Genomic DNA, 15903 nt, shown 5'->3' with positions numbered 1-15903 from the left:
TGGCCACTCTACCATAAAGGCCTGATTGATAGAGCGCTGCAGAGATTGTTGTTCTTCTTGAAGGTTCTCCCATCTCCACAGAGGAACTCTGGAGCTCTGTCACAGTTACCATCGGGTTCTTGGTCACCTCTCTGACCAAGGCCCTTCTCCCCCGATTGCTCAATTTGGCCGGGCGGCCAGCTCTAGGAAGAGTCTTGGTGCTTCTTATCTTCTTCCATTTAAGAAAGATGGAGGCCACTGTGTTCTTGGGGACCTTCAATGCTGCAGACATTTTTTGGTACCCTTCCCCAGATTTGTGCCTTGACACAATCCTGTCTCTACGGACAATTGCTTTGATCTCATGGCTTGGTTTTTGCTCTGACATGCACTGTCAACTTTGGGACCTTATATAGACGGGTGTGTGCCTTTCCAAATCATGTCCAATTAATTGAATTTACCACAGTTGGACTCCAACAAAGTTGTAGTATCATAACTCAAGGCTAGACCCAGATGCAGACACAGGAGGCAGATGGTTGGAGTCTTAGATGTTTAATAATCCAAAAAGCAGTAGGCAAGAGAATGGTTGTGGACAGGCAAAAGGTCAAAACCATGTCGAGTCCGAGTCCATGAGGTTAAGGGTGCGTGTTGGTGGCAGGGAAGTCAGGCGCAGGAGATCGAACTTGGTATAAAACAAAGCAGTTTAATAAGTGCTCAAAAACTCAGAAAACCAAAATATACAAAATAATACAAGTGGGTACAAAACCCGTCGCACACCAGAACATATCTTGCACATAGCTTACAAAACAAACAATCACCGACAAGGACAATGAGGGGGAACAGAGGGTTAAATACTAAACTTATAATGAATGGGATTGGAACCAGGTGTGATACAAGAAAAAATCAAAGGAAAATGAAAAGGTCGGCGACTTCGACCGCCTGAACAAGGAGAGGGACCAACTTCGGCGGAAGTTGTGACAGTACCCCCCCCCCCCTTAACGCGCGGCTCCAGCAGTGCGTTGACACCGGCCTCGGGGATGACCCGGAGGGCGAGGCGCAGGGCGATCCGGACGAAGACGGTGGAACTCCTGTAGCATAGATGGGTCCAACACGTCCTCGACCGGAACCCAGCACCTCTCCTCCGGACCATACCCTTCACACTCCATGAGATACTGAAGGCGCCTCGCCCGGCGCCTCAAATCCAGTATGGAGCGAACAGAGTACACCGGGGCCCCCCGGATGTCCAGAAGGGGGCGGAGGAACCTCCCGCACCTCAGACTCCTGGAGCGGGCCAGCCACCACCGGCCTGAGAAGAGACACATGGAACGAGGGGTTAATACGGTAATCGGGTGGAAGCTGTAACCTATAACAAACCTCGTTCACTCTCCTCAGGACTTTAAATGGCCCCACAAACCACGGGCCCAGCTTCCGGCAGGGCAGGCGGAGGGGCAGGTTTCGGGTCGAGAGCCAGACTCGGTCTCACTGCGGTGGCGATCTGCATTAACCTTCTGGCGCGTCACGGCCTGCTGAAGGTGGACACGGACGGCTTCCCATGTCTCCTCCGTGCGCCTGAACCAGTCGTCCACCGTAGGAACCTCGGTCTGACCCTGATGCTAAGGTGCCAGAACCGGCTGGTACCCCAGTACGCACTGGAAGGGAGAGATGTTACTGGAGGAGTGGCGGAGCGAGTTCTGTGCCATCTCGGCCCAGGGCACGAACTCCGCCCACTCCCCCGGCCGGTCCTGGCAATAGGACCGCAGAAACCTACCCACATCCTGGTTCACTCTCCACCTGCCCATTACTCTCGGGGTGAAACCCTGAAGTAAGGCTGATCGAGACCCCCAGACGTTTCATGAACGCCTTCCAGACCCTAGACGTGAACTGGGGACCCCGATCAGACACTATATCCTCAGGCACCCCGTAGTGCCGGAAGACATGTGTAAACAAAGCCTCCGCAGTCTGTAGGGCTGTAGGGAGACCGGGCAGAGGGAGGAGATGACAGAACGATCCACAACAACCAGGATCGCGGTGTTACCCTGGGAAAGTGGAAGATCAGTAAGAAAATCCACCGACAGGTGCGACCAAGGCCGCTGTGGAACAGGTAAGGGGTGTAGCTTACCTCCTGGCAGGTTCCTAGGAGCCTTACACTGGGCGCACACCGAGCAGGAGGAAACATAAACCCTCACGTCCTTAGCCAAGGTAGGCCACCAGTACCTCCCGCTCAAACAGCGCACTGTCCGAACGATCCCAGGATGACCAGAGGGTAACGTGTGGGACCAATAGATCAACCGGTCACGGACAGCAAACGGAACGTACAGATGCCCAGCGGGACACTGGACGGGAGCGGGCTCTGCACGTAACGCCTGCTCAATGTCCGTGTCCAGCTCCCACACTACCGGCGCCACCAGGCAGGAAGTGGGGAGTATGGGAGTGGGATCCATGGGCCGCTCCTCTGTGTCATACAGCCGGGACAATGCGTCTGCCTTTGCGTTCTGGGAGCCTGGTCTGTAAGATAGGGTAAACACAAAATGGGTGAAAAGCATGGCCCACCTTGCCTGGCGAGGGTTCAGTCTCCTCGCTGCCCGGATGATCTCCAGATTGCGGTGGTCAGTCCAGATGAGAAAAGGGTGTCTAGCCCCCTCAAGCCAATGTCTCCACACCTTCAAGGCTTTGACGACAGCCAACAACTCCCGGTCCCCCACGTCATAGTTTCGCTCCGCCGGGCTGAGCTTCTTCGAGAAGAAGGCACAGGGACAGAGCTTCGGTGGCGTACCCGAGCGCTGAGAGAGCACAGCTCTTATCCCAGCCTCGAACGCGTCCACCTCCACTATGAACGCCACTGAGGGATCCGGATGGGCCAGTACGGGAGCCAAGGTAAACAGAGCCCTCAGGTGACTAAAAGCCCTGTCCGCCTCAGCTGTCCACTGCAAGCGCACCGGGCCCCCCTTCAGCAGTGAGGTAATGGGAGCCGCTACCTGATCAAAACCCTGGATAAACCTCCGGTAGTAGTTGGCAAACCCTAAGAACCGCTGCACCTCCTTTACCGTGGTGGGAGTCGGGCTAATTATGCACGGCTGCAATGCGGTCACTCTCCATCTCCACCCCTGATGTGGAAATGCGATACCCTAGGAAGGAGACGGACTGTTGGAAGAACAGGCATTTCTCAGCCTTGACGTACAGGTCATGCTCCAACAGGCGACCAAGCACTTTGCGCACCAGGGACACATGCTCAGCGCGTGTAGCGGAGTATATCAAAATGTCATCACTATACGCCACTACACCCTGCCCGTGCAGGTCCCGGAAAATCTCGTCTACAAAGGCTTGGAAGACTGATGGCGCATTCATCAACCCGTACAGCATGACGAGGTACTCGTAGTGCCCAGAGGTGGTACTGAAAGCCGTCTTCCACTCGTCTCCCTCTCGGATACGCACCAGGTTGTAAGCGCTCCTGAGATCTAATTTGGTGAAGAAGCGTGCCACGTGCATTGACTCTATCGCTGTGGCTATGAGCGGTAGCGGGTAACTATACCTCACAGTGATCTGATTCAGACCCCGATAGTCAATACACGGGCGCAGACTTCCCTCCTTCTTCTTCCCAAAAAAGAGACTTGAGGCGGGTGAAGTGGAGGACCGAATGTACCCCTGACGTAGGGATTCGGAGACATATGTTTACATAGCCTCCGTCTCCGCCTGTGAGAGGGGATACACGTGACTCCTGGGAAGTGCAGCGTCTACCAGGAGATCTATCGCACAATCGCCCCGTCGATGAGGTGGTAATTGAGTCGCCTTCTTTTTGGAGAAGGCGAGAGCCAAATTGGCATATTCAGGGGGAATTTACACGGTGGAGACCTCGTCTGGACTCTCCACCGTAGTAGCACCAACGGAAACCCCTAAACACCTACCTAAGCACTCTCGCGACCACCCCGTGAGAGCCCTCTGTGGCCAAGAAACAGTGGGGTTATGACAAGCTAACCAGGGTAGGCCCAGCACCACGGGAAACGCAGGAGAGTCAATAAGGAAGAGACTAATTCTCTCCGTATGACCCCCCCTGCATCACCATGCCCAAAGGAGCGGTGACCTCCCTAATCAACCCTGGCCCTAATGGTCGACTATCTAAGGCCGTGAACGGGGAAAGGCACATCCACGGGAACGATGGGGATCCCTAAACTATGGGCTAAAGCTCTGTCAATAAAATTTCCAGCCGCGCCTGAATCAACGAGCGCCTTATGCGGGGAAACCTCAGGGAAAATTACAAACACAAACATCTGCGCAACAGAGGGCTCTGGGTGAGAATGGTGCCGGCTCACCTGTGGGGACGCCAGAGCGCCCTGCCTGCTGCCTCGATCCCCAGAGGAACCAACACGACACCGACCGGCAGTGTGACCTCTGCGGCCACAGATGGTGCACGAGCGGGAACCCCCTCTGGTCTCCCTGCGCACCGCCCCTTCCAGCTCCATGGGTATTGGAGAGGGGGTGCGGGAGGATGGAACCACCGGACCCCGATCAGAAACGTCCGCGGGTAGCCAGCAGGTTGTCCAGCCGGATGGACAAGTCCACCAGCTGGTCGAACGTGAGGGTGGTGTCTCTGCAGGCCAACTCCCGACGGACGTCCTCACGCAGACTGCAGCGGTAATGGTCGAACAGGGCCCTGTCGCTCCATCCCGCGCCAACAGCCAGGGTCCTAAACTCTCCCGCTCCTCGTCTCCTGCCTCAGATGGTAGAGGCGCTCACTCAACTCCTCAAACTGGTCCAACGCCGCATCTCCCTCTCTCCACACGGCCTTGGCCCACTCCACGGCTTTCCCGGTGAGGCACGAGACGAGGGCGGACACCCTCTCACGGCCCGATGGAGCCGGGTGGACGGTGGCCATGTATAGCTCCAGTTGAAGCAGGAACCCCTGGCAGTTCGCAGCCTCTCCGTTGTACTCCTGGGGCAGGGAGAGACGAATCCCACTGGGACCAGGAGGAAGAGGGGCGCTCAGAGAAGACCCCGGTTGTGCTGGTGGAGGCGCTGGAAGAACTCCCTGTCTCTCCCAGCGGTCCATAGTCCGGACAACGCGGTCCATGGCGGTGCCAAGATGGTGAAGCATTTCTGCGTGCTCCTGGACCCACTCCTCCACCCCTATAACCGGGGTACCTGCTCCTGCTGACTCCATACTGGGTCGGTGATTCTGTAAGGCTGCGTGCTTGTGGCAGGGAAGTCAGGCGCAGGAGATCGAACTTATAAAACGAAGCAGCTTAATAAGTGCTCAAAAACTCAGAAAACCAAAATATACAAAATAATACAAGTGGGTACAAAACCCGTCGCACACCAGAACATATCTTGCACATAGCTTACAAAACAAACAATCACCGACAAGGACAATGAGGGGGAACAGAGGGTTAAATACTCAACTTATAATGAGTGGGATTGGAACCAGGTGTGATACAACACAAAACCAAAGGAAAATTAAAAGAGGATCAGCGATGGCTAGAAGGTTGGCGACTTCGACCGCCCGAACGCCGCCCGAACAAGGAGAGGGACCAACTTCGGTGGAAGTCGTGACAGAGGTACAGAGTTGCAGACAGGCTCGAGGTCAAGGCAGGCAGAATGGTCAGGCAGGCGGGTACAGAGTCCAGAAACAGGCAAGGGTCAAAACCGGGAGGACTAGAAAAAGGAGAAATAGCAAAAGCAAGAGAACGGGGAAAAACGTGGTTGACTTGGACATACAAGACGAACTGGCACAGAGAGACTGGAAACACAGGGATAAATACACTGGGGATAACAAGCAACACCTGGAGGGGGTGGAGACAATAACAAGGACAGGTGAAACAGATCAGGGTGTGACATGTAGAAACATCTCAAGGATGATCAATGGAAACAGGATGCATCTGAGCTGAGTCTCATAGCAAAGGGTCTGAAAACTTATGTATTCAGACCCTTTGGTATTTCTGTTTTTTATTTTTAATACATTTGCAAAAATGTCTAAAACATGGTTTTGCTTTGTCATTATGGGTTATTGTGTGTAGATTGATGAGGAACATTTTTAATTTAATACATTTTACAATAAGGCTGTAGCGTAACAAAATGTGTAAAAAGTGAAGGGGTCTGATTACTTTCCGAATGCACTGTATTTAACCCATAATGCAATTAAATCAGTTGCCATAGCAACGGAAGAATAATCACATCCTTTCTCAAAATAAAGCTAAATAAATAAACAGAAATTCTTATATTTATTTATCTTTCCCACAGCATATCGACACCGCGGTGGATATTTAGTTAAAATGTCATAGCAACATCGGCTTAGGTACAGGTCAAAATAAGAGAACTGTACTACAGTGTCACTAGGGAAACAATGTGTTCCTTTACCCAGTTGTGTGAAGGTAAACTGTAAACATTAGACCTGCTCAGTGCCTTACAAGGCCAGAGGGATCTCCCAATGAACAGAGGAATGCTGGGAGGAGAGGGAGGGAAAGAGGGATGGAAGCTAGCAGGGTTCTGGAAGTTCCAATGGAAAATGGATCCTTCTAATAAAATTCCAGTTGCCCAGTTATAAAATCACAGTCAAATTGCACACTGCCTTCGACTAGCTGGCATGCATGGCAGAGTTGCTTGTGGGCAAGGCAGTAAGTGAAACTGCTATATAACGGGTAACATGAGGTAACTGGCCCATTGAGACTGGTGCTCTCACTCAGGTTATGGAGAGCACTGAGAGCTGCTCAGACCACTATTACAGAGGAATGTATGGGTGTTGAGTTATACTTAAGTCATTGATAAATGCTATTTGCATATTGTCAGTTATATAGAAAAGACACTACCTGTGAGATTGTTCCGTTTTTGTTGACAAGCATTCTCTCTCTCCACTATCTTTCTCTCTTTCATTTTCCCTCTCTCGCTCTCCTTCCCTCTCTCTCCCTCCCAGCTGGAGCTGTCTGACCTGCTGAAGCCTATCTCAGAGAAAATCCAGGAGATTCAGAACTTTCGGGAATGTAACCGTGGTAGCAGCCAATTCAACCACCTATCAGCTGTCAGCGAGAGCATCCCAGCGCTGGGCTGGGTCGCCGTGGTGAGGAGACATCGCTCACTCATTCACATCTTCTTCACTGTGTTTCTGTGAATGTCTAAATTCATACATAGGGTCAGCTTTGTTTAACTACCTCTATCTCTCTCTTTTTTTCTCTTTCTCTCGCTCCTTCTCTCTTCCAGAGCCAGAAGCCAGTTCCCTATGTGAAGGAGATGAATGATGCTGCCATTTTCTACACTAACAGAGTTCTGAAAGACTATAAAGACTCGTGAGTATGACTCCTGGTGTATTACATCAACTTTAGCTTATTAACTACTTTGCAGATTATTGTTGCTATGTAAAAATAACTGTCTGTGTCTTTTTCTCTCTCTGTGTATTCGTCCTAATCCATCCCCCTTTTCCTTGTCACCCTCTCTCTCTCCCCCTCTCTCCGTCTGTCTGTTGATCTCTTTCTCTATAGAGACAAGCGTCATGTGGATTGGGTGGGGTCCTACCTATCCATCTGGACTGAGCTTCAGAGCTTCATCAAACAGCATCACACAACAGGCCTAGTCTGGAGCAAGACTGTGAGTAGCAGCGACACTCTAAGATTTACAAAAATAATCACCCAGTCCAGTAGAGGCTCCGCAGAGGAGAAGGGGGAGGGCCTTCCTCGGTGAATTTCATTAAAAAAAAAAAATTTAACATTAAAAAAGTTCTCATTTTTAGATAAAACTATACTAAATATAACCACGTCACCCAAAAATATATTAAAACACACTATTTTGCAATGAAGGTCTACAGTAGCCTCAGCAGCACTCTGTAGGGTAGCACAATGGTGTAGCCGGAGGACAGCTAGCTTCCGTCCTCCTCTGGGTACGTTGACTTCAATACAAAACCTAGTGAGCTCATGGTTCTCACCCCCTTCCACAGACCTACACAGTAATTATGACAACTTCCGGAGGACGTCATCCAACCTATCAGATATCTTGCAGCATGAACTGACATTGTCCACCCAATCAAAGGATCAGAGAGTAAATATAGTACTGAAAACATAAGCTACAGCTAGCTAGCACTGTGGTGCATAAAATATAGTGAGTAGTTGAGTCGAAGAGAGAGAAAGACAATAGTTGAACAGTTTTGAATACATTTATTTCAAAATGAAGGAGAAGCAAGAAATTTCGTTAAAAAATAATAACTTTCAGTTTTGTTTACTTAGCTAGCAAATGCAGCTAGCTAGTTTAGCCTGCTCAAACAGAGGGATGCTATTTTAGCTAGATGGCTATGTCTATCCAACACGACACTGGAACTCTTCCAAGTCAAGGTAAGCTTTTGGTTTGACTAATTTATTTCAACCGGGGCCCGCTGGGTTAAGTGCTAAACTGCTTACTGACTGTACACTGTAATGTTACTGCATGATAATAGCGGATTTACTAACGCGTTACTTCTATTTGCTATGTTGACTATGATGTTACTTTATCCAATATGATGACAACGATGTAGGCTGTGTGTAGCAGTTTGGCTTGGAAAGTATTTTTTCGCCTGGTCACATATAGCTGATGTGTTGTGCATTGAAGTCCACAAGCTAAGGTGAGAGGTGGAGAGTGCATAGATACGAGAAGGAATACAATGTGCTATGAAAATTAACTGTGTTTATGCGTGATCAGGGGTGTATTCATTCCGCCGATTCTCTTGAAAAACTTTTCTTAAACGGAAGTGTCACGACTTCCGCCGAAGTCGGTCCCTCTCCTTGTTTGGGCGGTGTTCGGCAGTCGACGTCACCGGCCTTCTAGCAATCACTGATCCATTTTTCATTTTCCATTGGTTTTGTCTTGTCTTCCTTCACACCTGGTTCCAATCCCATCAATTACATGTTGTGTATTTAACCCTCTGTTTCCCCTCATGTCCTTGTCGGAGATTGTTTGATTGTATGTGATGTGCATGTATTGTGTACAGGAAGTAAATGGAACAAAACAGGGATAAACATACCTGAACGTGTCAATAGAAACTCTTGTTTGCAACTTTTAGACTAATGATTACACCCTATATCAGCTAGATGCAGGCAAGAGTGTACAAGGCGGTATTGAATGTGTCACTGTCTGTCCATATGTCACTGTATGTCACCTCAAATTTTTCTCTCGACCTGTGTGCACCTAAGTTGTAAACTTTCCTTCGTAGGTTATTAAGTTGTAGCAACCTATGATGGGTATAGGGAAAATTTTAGTATTATGTAGAAGCCTAAACCTATCAATGTTAAAATGAGCTGGGTGAATGGAATATGAATGACAGTCATCCAATATGCTGTAATAGAAATAAGGCCATGGTCATAAAATATGTATCGTCCTCCCTCATCTTAAACGGTACTGACCGCCACTAATCGTCACATACTAACTAAACTGTGTAACTATAATTACCACATTATGACTACAACTCTAATGCTTCAGTCCACACAGTACATACAGTGAGGTCTGAATTATTGTCACCCTTGAAAAAGATAAGCATGACTGTATAAAATAAAATGTTCAAATACTGAGCTATATTGTGTGCTCGAAAAAATTGGGCAATTATATTATTTTATACTAATACAATTGCTCAGAGAAATACATTTTGTTTAACAAGTAATACATTTAAATAAAAAAATGTATGGTTCAAATGATTGACACCCCTGTTTTCAATACCTCACATTATGATGATAACAGCACTGAGACTTTTTCTAGAATGTTTTATGAGGATTTTAGACCATTCCTCCATACAGAATCCTTCCAGATCTTTGATATCCTTTGTCTGTGCTCTTCAGTTCAAACCACTGGTTTTCAATAGGGTTCAAGTCTGGAGACTGAGATGGCCATTGCAAAAATATTTTTATGATTTATTTTATACAGTCATTTTGCTTTATTAAGGGTCTTTATTAAGGGTGTCAATCATTTCGGACTCCACTGTATACCATCATCATGTTGTAACTGTGCTGTAAAACAGTTACATGAGACATATAATGGATAGTTAATGTCTTATACTACAGCGCTTCAGCAGCACTACGGTCCTCTAGCTAGCTAACATCCAGTGGGGCATTCCCTCCACATTCCATTATCCATGTGTTACAGCAGCAAATAGCTCCTGATCCAACCTCCTCAACACTGCCCTGAACACTGCTCCTCCCTGAGCCAGGAGTTTTTCATGACTCTGTGACCTGAGAAGGAACAACTTGGGTCCCACTGCCTGACTTCTCAGGACTTTTTTATCTGAGGTTGGATAAATAGGCCCAGAATTCCTGGCTTTTTCCATGATCAGGTCACACGGTCAGGAAACGCTCCTGGCCCTATGGATGAACTATAACCTTGCTTGCCATGCAGGTTTGAACGGGCAGGAACAAGACTCAATGAATTACAGCTCGCCTCGAGACATAATTGTCTCTGACTCTTTTGGAGTCGTCCAGTTGTTTTCATCTGCAGCAGAGACTCAGATGTTGTTTTCTGTTTCTTTATTTTTAAAGTGGTACAGGACTGCTGTCCAAATGGCACTATATTACTTACATAGAGCCCATAGGGTCTGGCCAAACGTAGTGCACTATATAGGGAATATGGTGCCGGTTGGGATGTCGTTCTCATGTGTATATTTTTATGTGTAGTTATGCAGGCAGGCAGCTGGTTGCTTAAGGACCAGCTTGTATGAATGACTTGGTCCCTGGTGTACTGGTGGCTGCTTTGTGGTTCTCAATTGAGCAATTGTAGAGTTTGCTGGGAATTCATGCTCTTCTTCTATCGTCTGCTTTCTGTTTTCTTCCTCTACTACTCTTTGTCCTTTTCTCTTCCCCCTTCTCCCTCTCTCTCCCCCCCTTCTCCCTCTCTCTCCCCCCCTTCTCACTCTCTCTTCCCCCCTTCTCCCTCTCTCTTCCCCCCTTCTCCCTCTCTCTTCCCCCCTTCTCCCTCTCTCTTCCCCCTTCTCCCTCTCTCTTCCCTCCTTCTCCCTCTCTCTTCCCCCCTTCTCCCTCTCTCTTCCCCCCTTCTCCCTCTCTCTTCCCCCCTTCTCCCTCTCTCTCTTCTCCCTCTCTCTCTTCCCCCCTTCGCTCCCTCTCTCTCTTCCCCCCTTCTCCCTCTCTCTCCCCCCTTCTCCCTCTCTCTCCCCCCTTCTCCCTCTCTCTTCCCCCCTTCTCCCTCTCTCTCTTCCCCCCTTCTCCCTCTCTCTTCCCCCCTTCTCCCTCTCTCTCTTCCCCCCTTCGCTCTCTCTCTCTTCCCCCTTCTCCCTCTCTCTTCCCCCCTTCTCCCCCTCTCTCTCTCTCTCATCCCCCTCTTCTCCCTCTCTTCCCTCCTTCTCCCTCTCCCTCCTCCCTTCTCCCTCCCCCTTCTGCCTCTCCTTTCCCCTACTCCCTCTCTCCCCCCCATCTCCCTCTCTCTCCCCCCTTCTCCCTCTTTCTCCCTTTCCCCTTCTCCCTCTTTCTCCCTTCCCCCTTCTCCCTCTTTCTCCCTTTCCCCTTCTCCCTCTCTCTCCCTTCTCCCTCTCTCTCCCTTCCCCCCTTCTCCCTCTTTCTCCCTTCTCCCCTTCTCCCTCTCTCTCCCTTCTCCCTCTCTCTCCCTTCCCCCCTTCTCCCTCTCTCTCCCTTCCCCCCTTCGCTCCCTCTCTCTTCCCCCCTTCTCCCTCTCTCTCTTCCCCCCTTCTCCCTCTCTCTCCCCCCTTCTCCCTCTCTCTCCCCCCTTCTCCCTCTCTCTTCCCCCCTTCTCCCTCTCTCTCTTCCCCCCTTCGCTCCCTCTCTCTTCCCCCCCTTCTCCCTCTCTCTCTTCCCCCCTTCGCTCCCTCTCTCTTCCCCCCTTCTCCCTCTCTCTTCCCCCCTTCGCTCCCTCTCTCTTCCCCCCTTCTCCCTCTCTCTTCCCCCCTTCTCCCTCTCTCTCCCCCCTTCTCCCTCTCTCTTCCCCCCTTCTCCCTCTCTCTCTTCCCCCCTTCGCTCCCTCTCTCTCCCCCCTTCTCCCTCTCTCTCCCCCCTTCTCCCTCTCTCTCCCCCTTCTCCCTCTCTCTCCCCCCTTCTCCCTCTCTCTTCCCCCCTTCTCCCTCTCTCTCTTCCCCCCTTCTCCCTCTCTCTCTTCCCCCCTTCGCTCTCTCTCTCTTCCCCCCTTCGCTCTCTCTCTCTTCCCCCCTTCTCCCTCTCTCTTCCCCCTTCTCCCTCTCTCTTCCCCCTTCTCCCTCTCTCTCTCTCATCCCCCTCTTCTCCCTCTCTTCCCTCCTTCTCCCTCTCCCTCCCCCCTTTCCCTCCTCCCTTCCTCCCTTCTCCCTCCCCCTTCTGCCTCTCCTTTCCCCTTCTCACTCTCTCTCCCTCTCTCTCCCCACTCCCTCTCTCCCCCATCTCCCTCTCTCTCCCCCCTTCTCCCTCTTTCTCCCTTTCCCCTTCTCCCTCTTTCTCCCTTTCCCCTTCTCCCTCTTTCTCCCTTTCCCCTTCTCCCTCTCTCTCCCTTCCCCCCTTCTCTCCCTTCCCCCCTTCTCCCTCTCTCTCCCTTCCCCCCTTCTCCCTCTCTCTCCCTTCTCCCTCTCTCTCCCTTCCCCCCTTCTCCCTCTCTCTCCCTTCTCCCTCTCTCTCCCTTCTCCCCCTCTCTCCCTTCTCCCTCTTTCTCCCTTCTCCCTCTCAATTCAATTCAAGGGCCTTATTGGCATGGGAAACATATGTTAACATTGCCAAAGCAAGTGAAATGGATAATAAACAAAAGTGAAATAAACAGTAAAAATGTAAACAATACATTAAAAATAATGCAGATATTTAAAATGTCTTATGTCTATATACAGTGTTGTAGCGATGTGCAAATAGTTAAAGTACAAAAGGGAAAATAAATAAAGTTAAATATGGGTTGTATTTACAATGGTGTTTGTTCTTCACTTGTTGCCCTTTTCTTATAGCAACAGGTCCCACATCTTGCTGCTGTGATGGCACACTGTGGAATTTCACCCAGTAGATATGGGAGTTTATCAAAATTGGGTTTGTTTTCAAATTCTTTGTGGATCTGTGTAATCTGAGGGAAATATGTGTCTCTAATATGGTCATACATTTGTCAGGAGGTGAGGAAGTGCAGCTCAGTTTCCACCTCATTTTGTGGGCAGTGTGCACATAGCCTGTCTTCTCTCTCTTCCACCCTTCTCGCTTCTACCCTTTCCACCTTCTCCCTCTCCCTTCCCCCCTTCTCATTCTCCCTTTCTCTCTCTGGCAGGTTTCCAATCAGAAATCATATTCCTGCATCCAGTGGAAGTGATACGTTTATTTGTTTCGTTTTTTACAATAAAACTGAAAGTAAAACTCCTTAAACCTCACATTTCTCTAAACTTTAAAGAGTGTTGAACTCAGTTCAAGGCCACTGTCTGTTTCAGTGATCTGCCAGAATCCTCTGTGTGGTCCTTTGAGGTATATAGACTGTCACACAATTTGGTGGACTGAAAGTGTGTGTGCATGTGCGTGTGTGTGTCTGCGTGTGTGTGTCTGCGTGTGTGTGCGTGTGTGTGTGCATATGCGAGAGTGTGTGTATGGAGGGAAACTTGACAGCGTACGGTGGCTGTGGGTCAGCTGTCGCTCCTGCCGTTAGGTGTCAGGGTTTTGTGTGTGAGTTAAGGAGTGTGTGGCGTGGACAGGTGGTCCTCAGGGTGGACTTGAATGGAGGTTTTCTTCACCAAAGAAAGCCGCAACAAAGCCCTGTGAAGTTCAGGCCCTACACACCTGCTCCAACACACCCCACAACGTACTTTCAACTACTGGGCTTTTCTCTCCTCTAATCTGTCTGCTTCTGTTCAGAGGGGCAGGGACACACTGTCACACATGCAGACACACATACGTTGTGTATTCACACAAACTACACATACACAAGAGCGTGCACACACACACACACACACACACACACAGAGCTCTGGATTCAGTCCATATCCCAGAAGTATCGCGGAAAATCTGCGTTATAGCTGGATTAAAATGTACAGGCAATGTTCGTGGAGACTGCGCTATAGCTGGATTAAAATGTACAGGTAATGTTCGTGGAGACTGCGCTATAGCTGGATTAAAATGTACAGGCAATGTTCGTGGAGACTGCGTTATAGCTGGATTAAAATGTACAGGTAATGTTCGTGGAGACTGCGCTATAGCTGGATTAAAATGTACAGGTAATGTTCGTGGAGACTGCATTATAGCTGGATTAAAATGTACAGGTAATGTTCGTGGAGACTGCGCTATAGCTGGATTAAAATGTACAGGCAATGTTCGTGGAGACTGCGCTATAGCTGGATTAAAATGTACAGGCAATGTTCGTGGAGACTGCGTTATAGCTGGATTAAAATGTACAGGTAATGTTCGTGGAGACTGCGTTATAGCTGGATTAAAATGTACAGGTAATGTTCGTGGAGACTGCGTTATAGCTGGATTCAAATGTACAGGTAATGTTCGTGGAGACTGCGCTATAGCTGGATTAAAATGTAAAGGCAATGTTCGTGGAGACTGCGTTCCCACATTCGTGGTAAATGCTGCATATGTCGGCTCAATCGGAAATTACCTTTCAATTTTTATGCGGATCTTTCATGATACGGAGTGAATCCAGCCCTTAATTTCATTGCACTCAGCTTTAATCATTGGGCATTTGCTAAACTGATAACTAATACAACTGTGTTGTTTTGTAATGATATGTACCATACGTGTCAGAGGTTGAGTACTGTCAGCTGGACCTCATAGACTGCTAAACCCCCAATGAACTGTAACACCAATCACCAGTACATCAGACTCACACTGGCTGCAGCGGTACTTGTGTGTGTGTGTGCGTTTGTGCGTGTGCATGCATGTGTGTGTGTGTGTGCATGCGTATGTGTGTGTGTGGAGGGAGAGGGGGGGGGGGGGGGGGTTGTACAGTTGCTGTGGCTTGTTTGAGTGTAGAAGGGGGACCATGGGTAACTGTCCTTGGCAGCTGTGCAGTCAGAGACAGACAGACAGACACAGAAGGAGAGAGAGTCTGTCTTTCCTGGAGTTGGCGGGCATGGGGCTTTACATTCATCTGCTCATTAGCTTGGTAAGTAAGGCTCTCAGTGAGAAAAAATGCATTTAGAGTAAAGGTTAACCAGAGTCCCTGTTGCAGCAGGACTTAGGCCGGGATTCAATCCAATCTGCCTTAGATCCGTGTTATAGCACGCTTGACATTAAAGGTCATTTCTGATTGACCCCACATATGCAGCGTTTACCATGAATGCGATCTTTGCGAATGCGGGAACATTGCCTTTAAAAGCTGCATTGTCACAACATACAGTCGGATTGAATCCCTGCCTTAGGTCTCCACTTTTCACCATATGCATATATAAACATCAAGAACAGCACACAGTGGTAGTTAAGGTTCCTATTTGCCAAGGGTGGACCACTCTGGTCCTGGAGAGCTGGAGGGACAGTGTTTGCAGGCGTTTGTTCCAACCCAGCTTTGACGTTGGCCACATCTGCTACAAGAAACCAGTTGAATATGAAGACCCTCAACTATTTGTCCTATACTCCACCTGCTGGCCAACAACTGTATTTTATTTTATTTAACCTTTATTTAACTAGGTAAGTCAGTTAAGAACAAATTCTTATTTACAATGGCCTACCAAAAGGCCTCCTGCGGGGCTGGGATTAAAAATGTAAAAATGTATAAGTACACACATCACGACGAGAGAGACAACACAACACTACATAAAGAGAGACCTAAGACAACAATATAGCAAGGCAGCAACACATGACAACACAGCATGGTCCCAACACAACATGACAACAACATGGTAGCAACACAACATGACAACAACATGGTAGAAACACAACATGGTAGCAGCACAAAACATGGTACGAACATTATTGGGCACAGACAACAGCACAAAGTGCAAGAAGGTAGAAACAACAATGCATCAGGCGAAGCAGCCACAACTGTCAGTAAGAGTGTCCAAGATTGAGATAAAACTGTCCAGTTTGAGTGTTTGTTGCA

At 49.0% G+C, this 15903-nt stretch overlaps 1 protein-coding gene across 3 annotated transcripts in view; it reads left to right on the top strand.

Annotated features, from left to right (window-relative positions):
- LOC139555168 (adenylyl cyclase-associated protein 2-like) overlaps positions 1–15903 on the top strand; it is a 55314-nt gene that overhangs the window by 33658 nt on the left and 5753 nt on the right. For all 3 annotated transcript variants that reach the window (XM_071368740.1, XM_071368741.1, XM_071368739.1), the window contains 3 exons: positions 6878–7021; positions 7162–7247; positions 7440–7545. In XM_071368740.1, the coding sequence (XP_071224841.1) occupies positions 6878–7021; positions 7162–7247; positions 7440–7545 (336 nt within the window). The remainder of the gene's footprint in view (positions 1–6877; positions 7022–7161; positions 7248–7439; positions 7546–15903) is intronic.

Source organism: Salvelinus alpinus, chromosome 26 (assembly GCF_045679555.1).
Source record: "Salvelinus alpinus chromosome 26, SLU_Salpinus.1, whole genome shotgun sequence".
Taxonomy (NCBI): Eukaryota; Metazoa; Chordata; class Actinopteri; order Salmoniformes; family Salmonidae; genus Salvelinus; species Salvelinus alpinus.
This window is presented reverse-complemented; position numbering and strand designations above follow the sequence as displayed.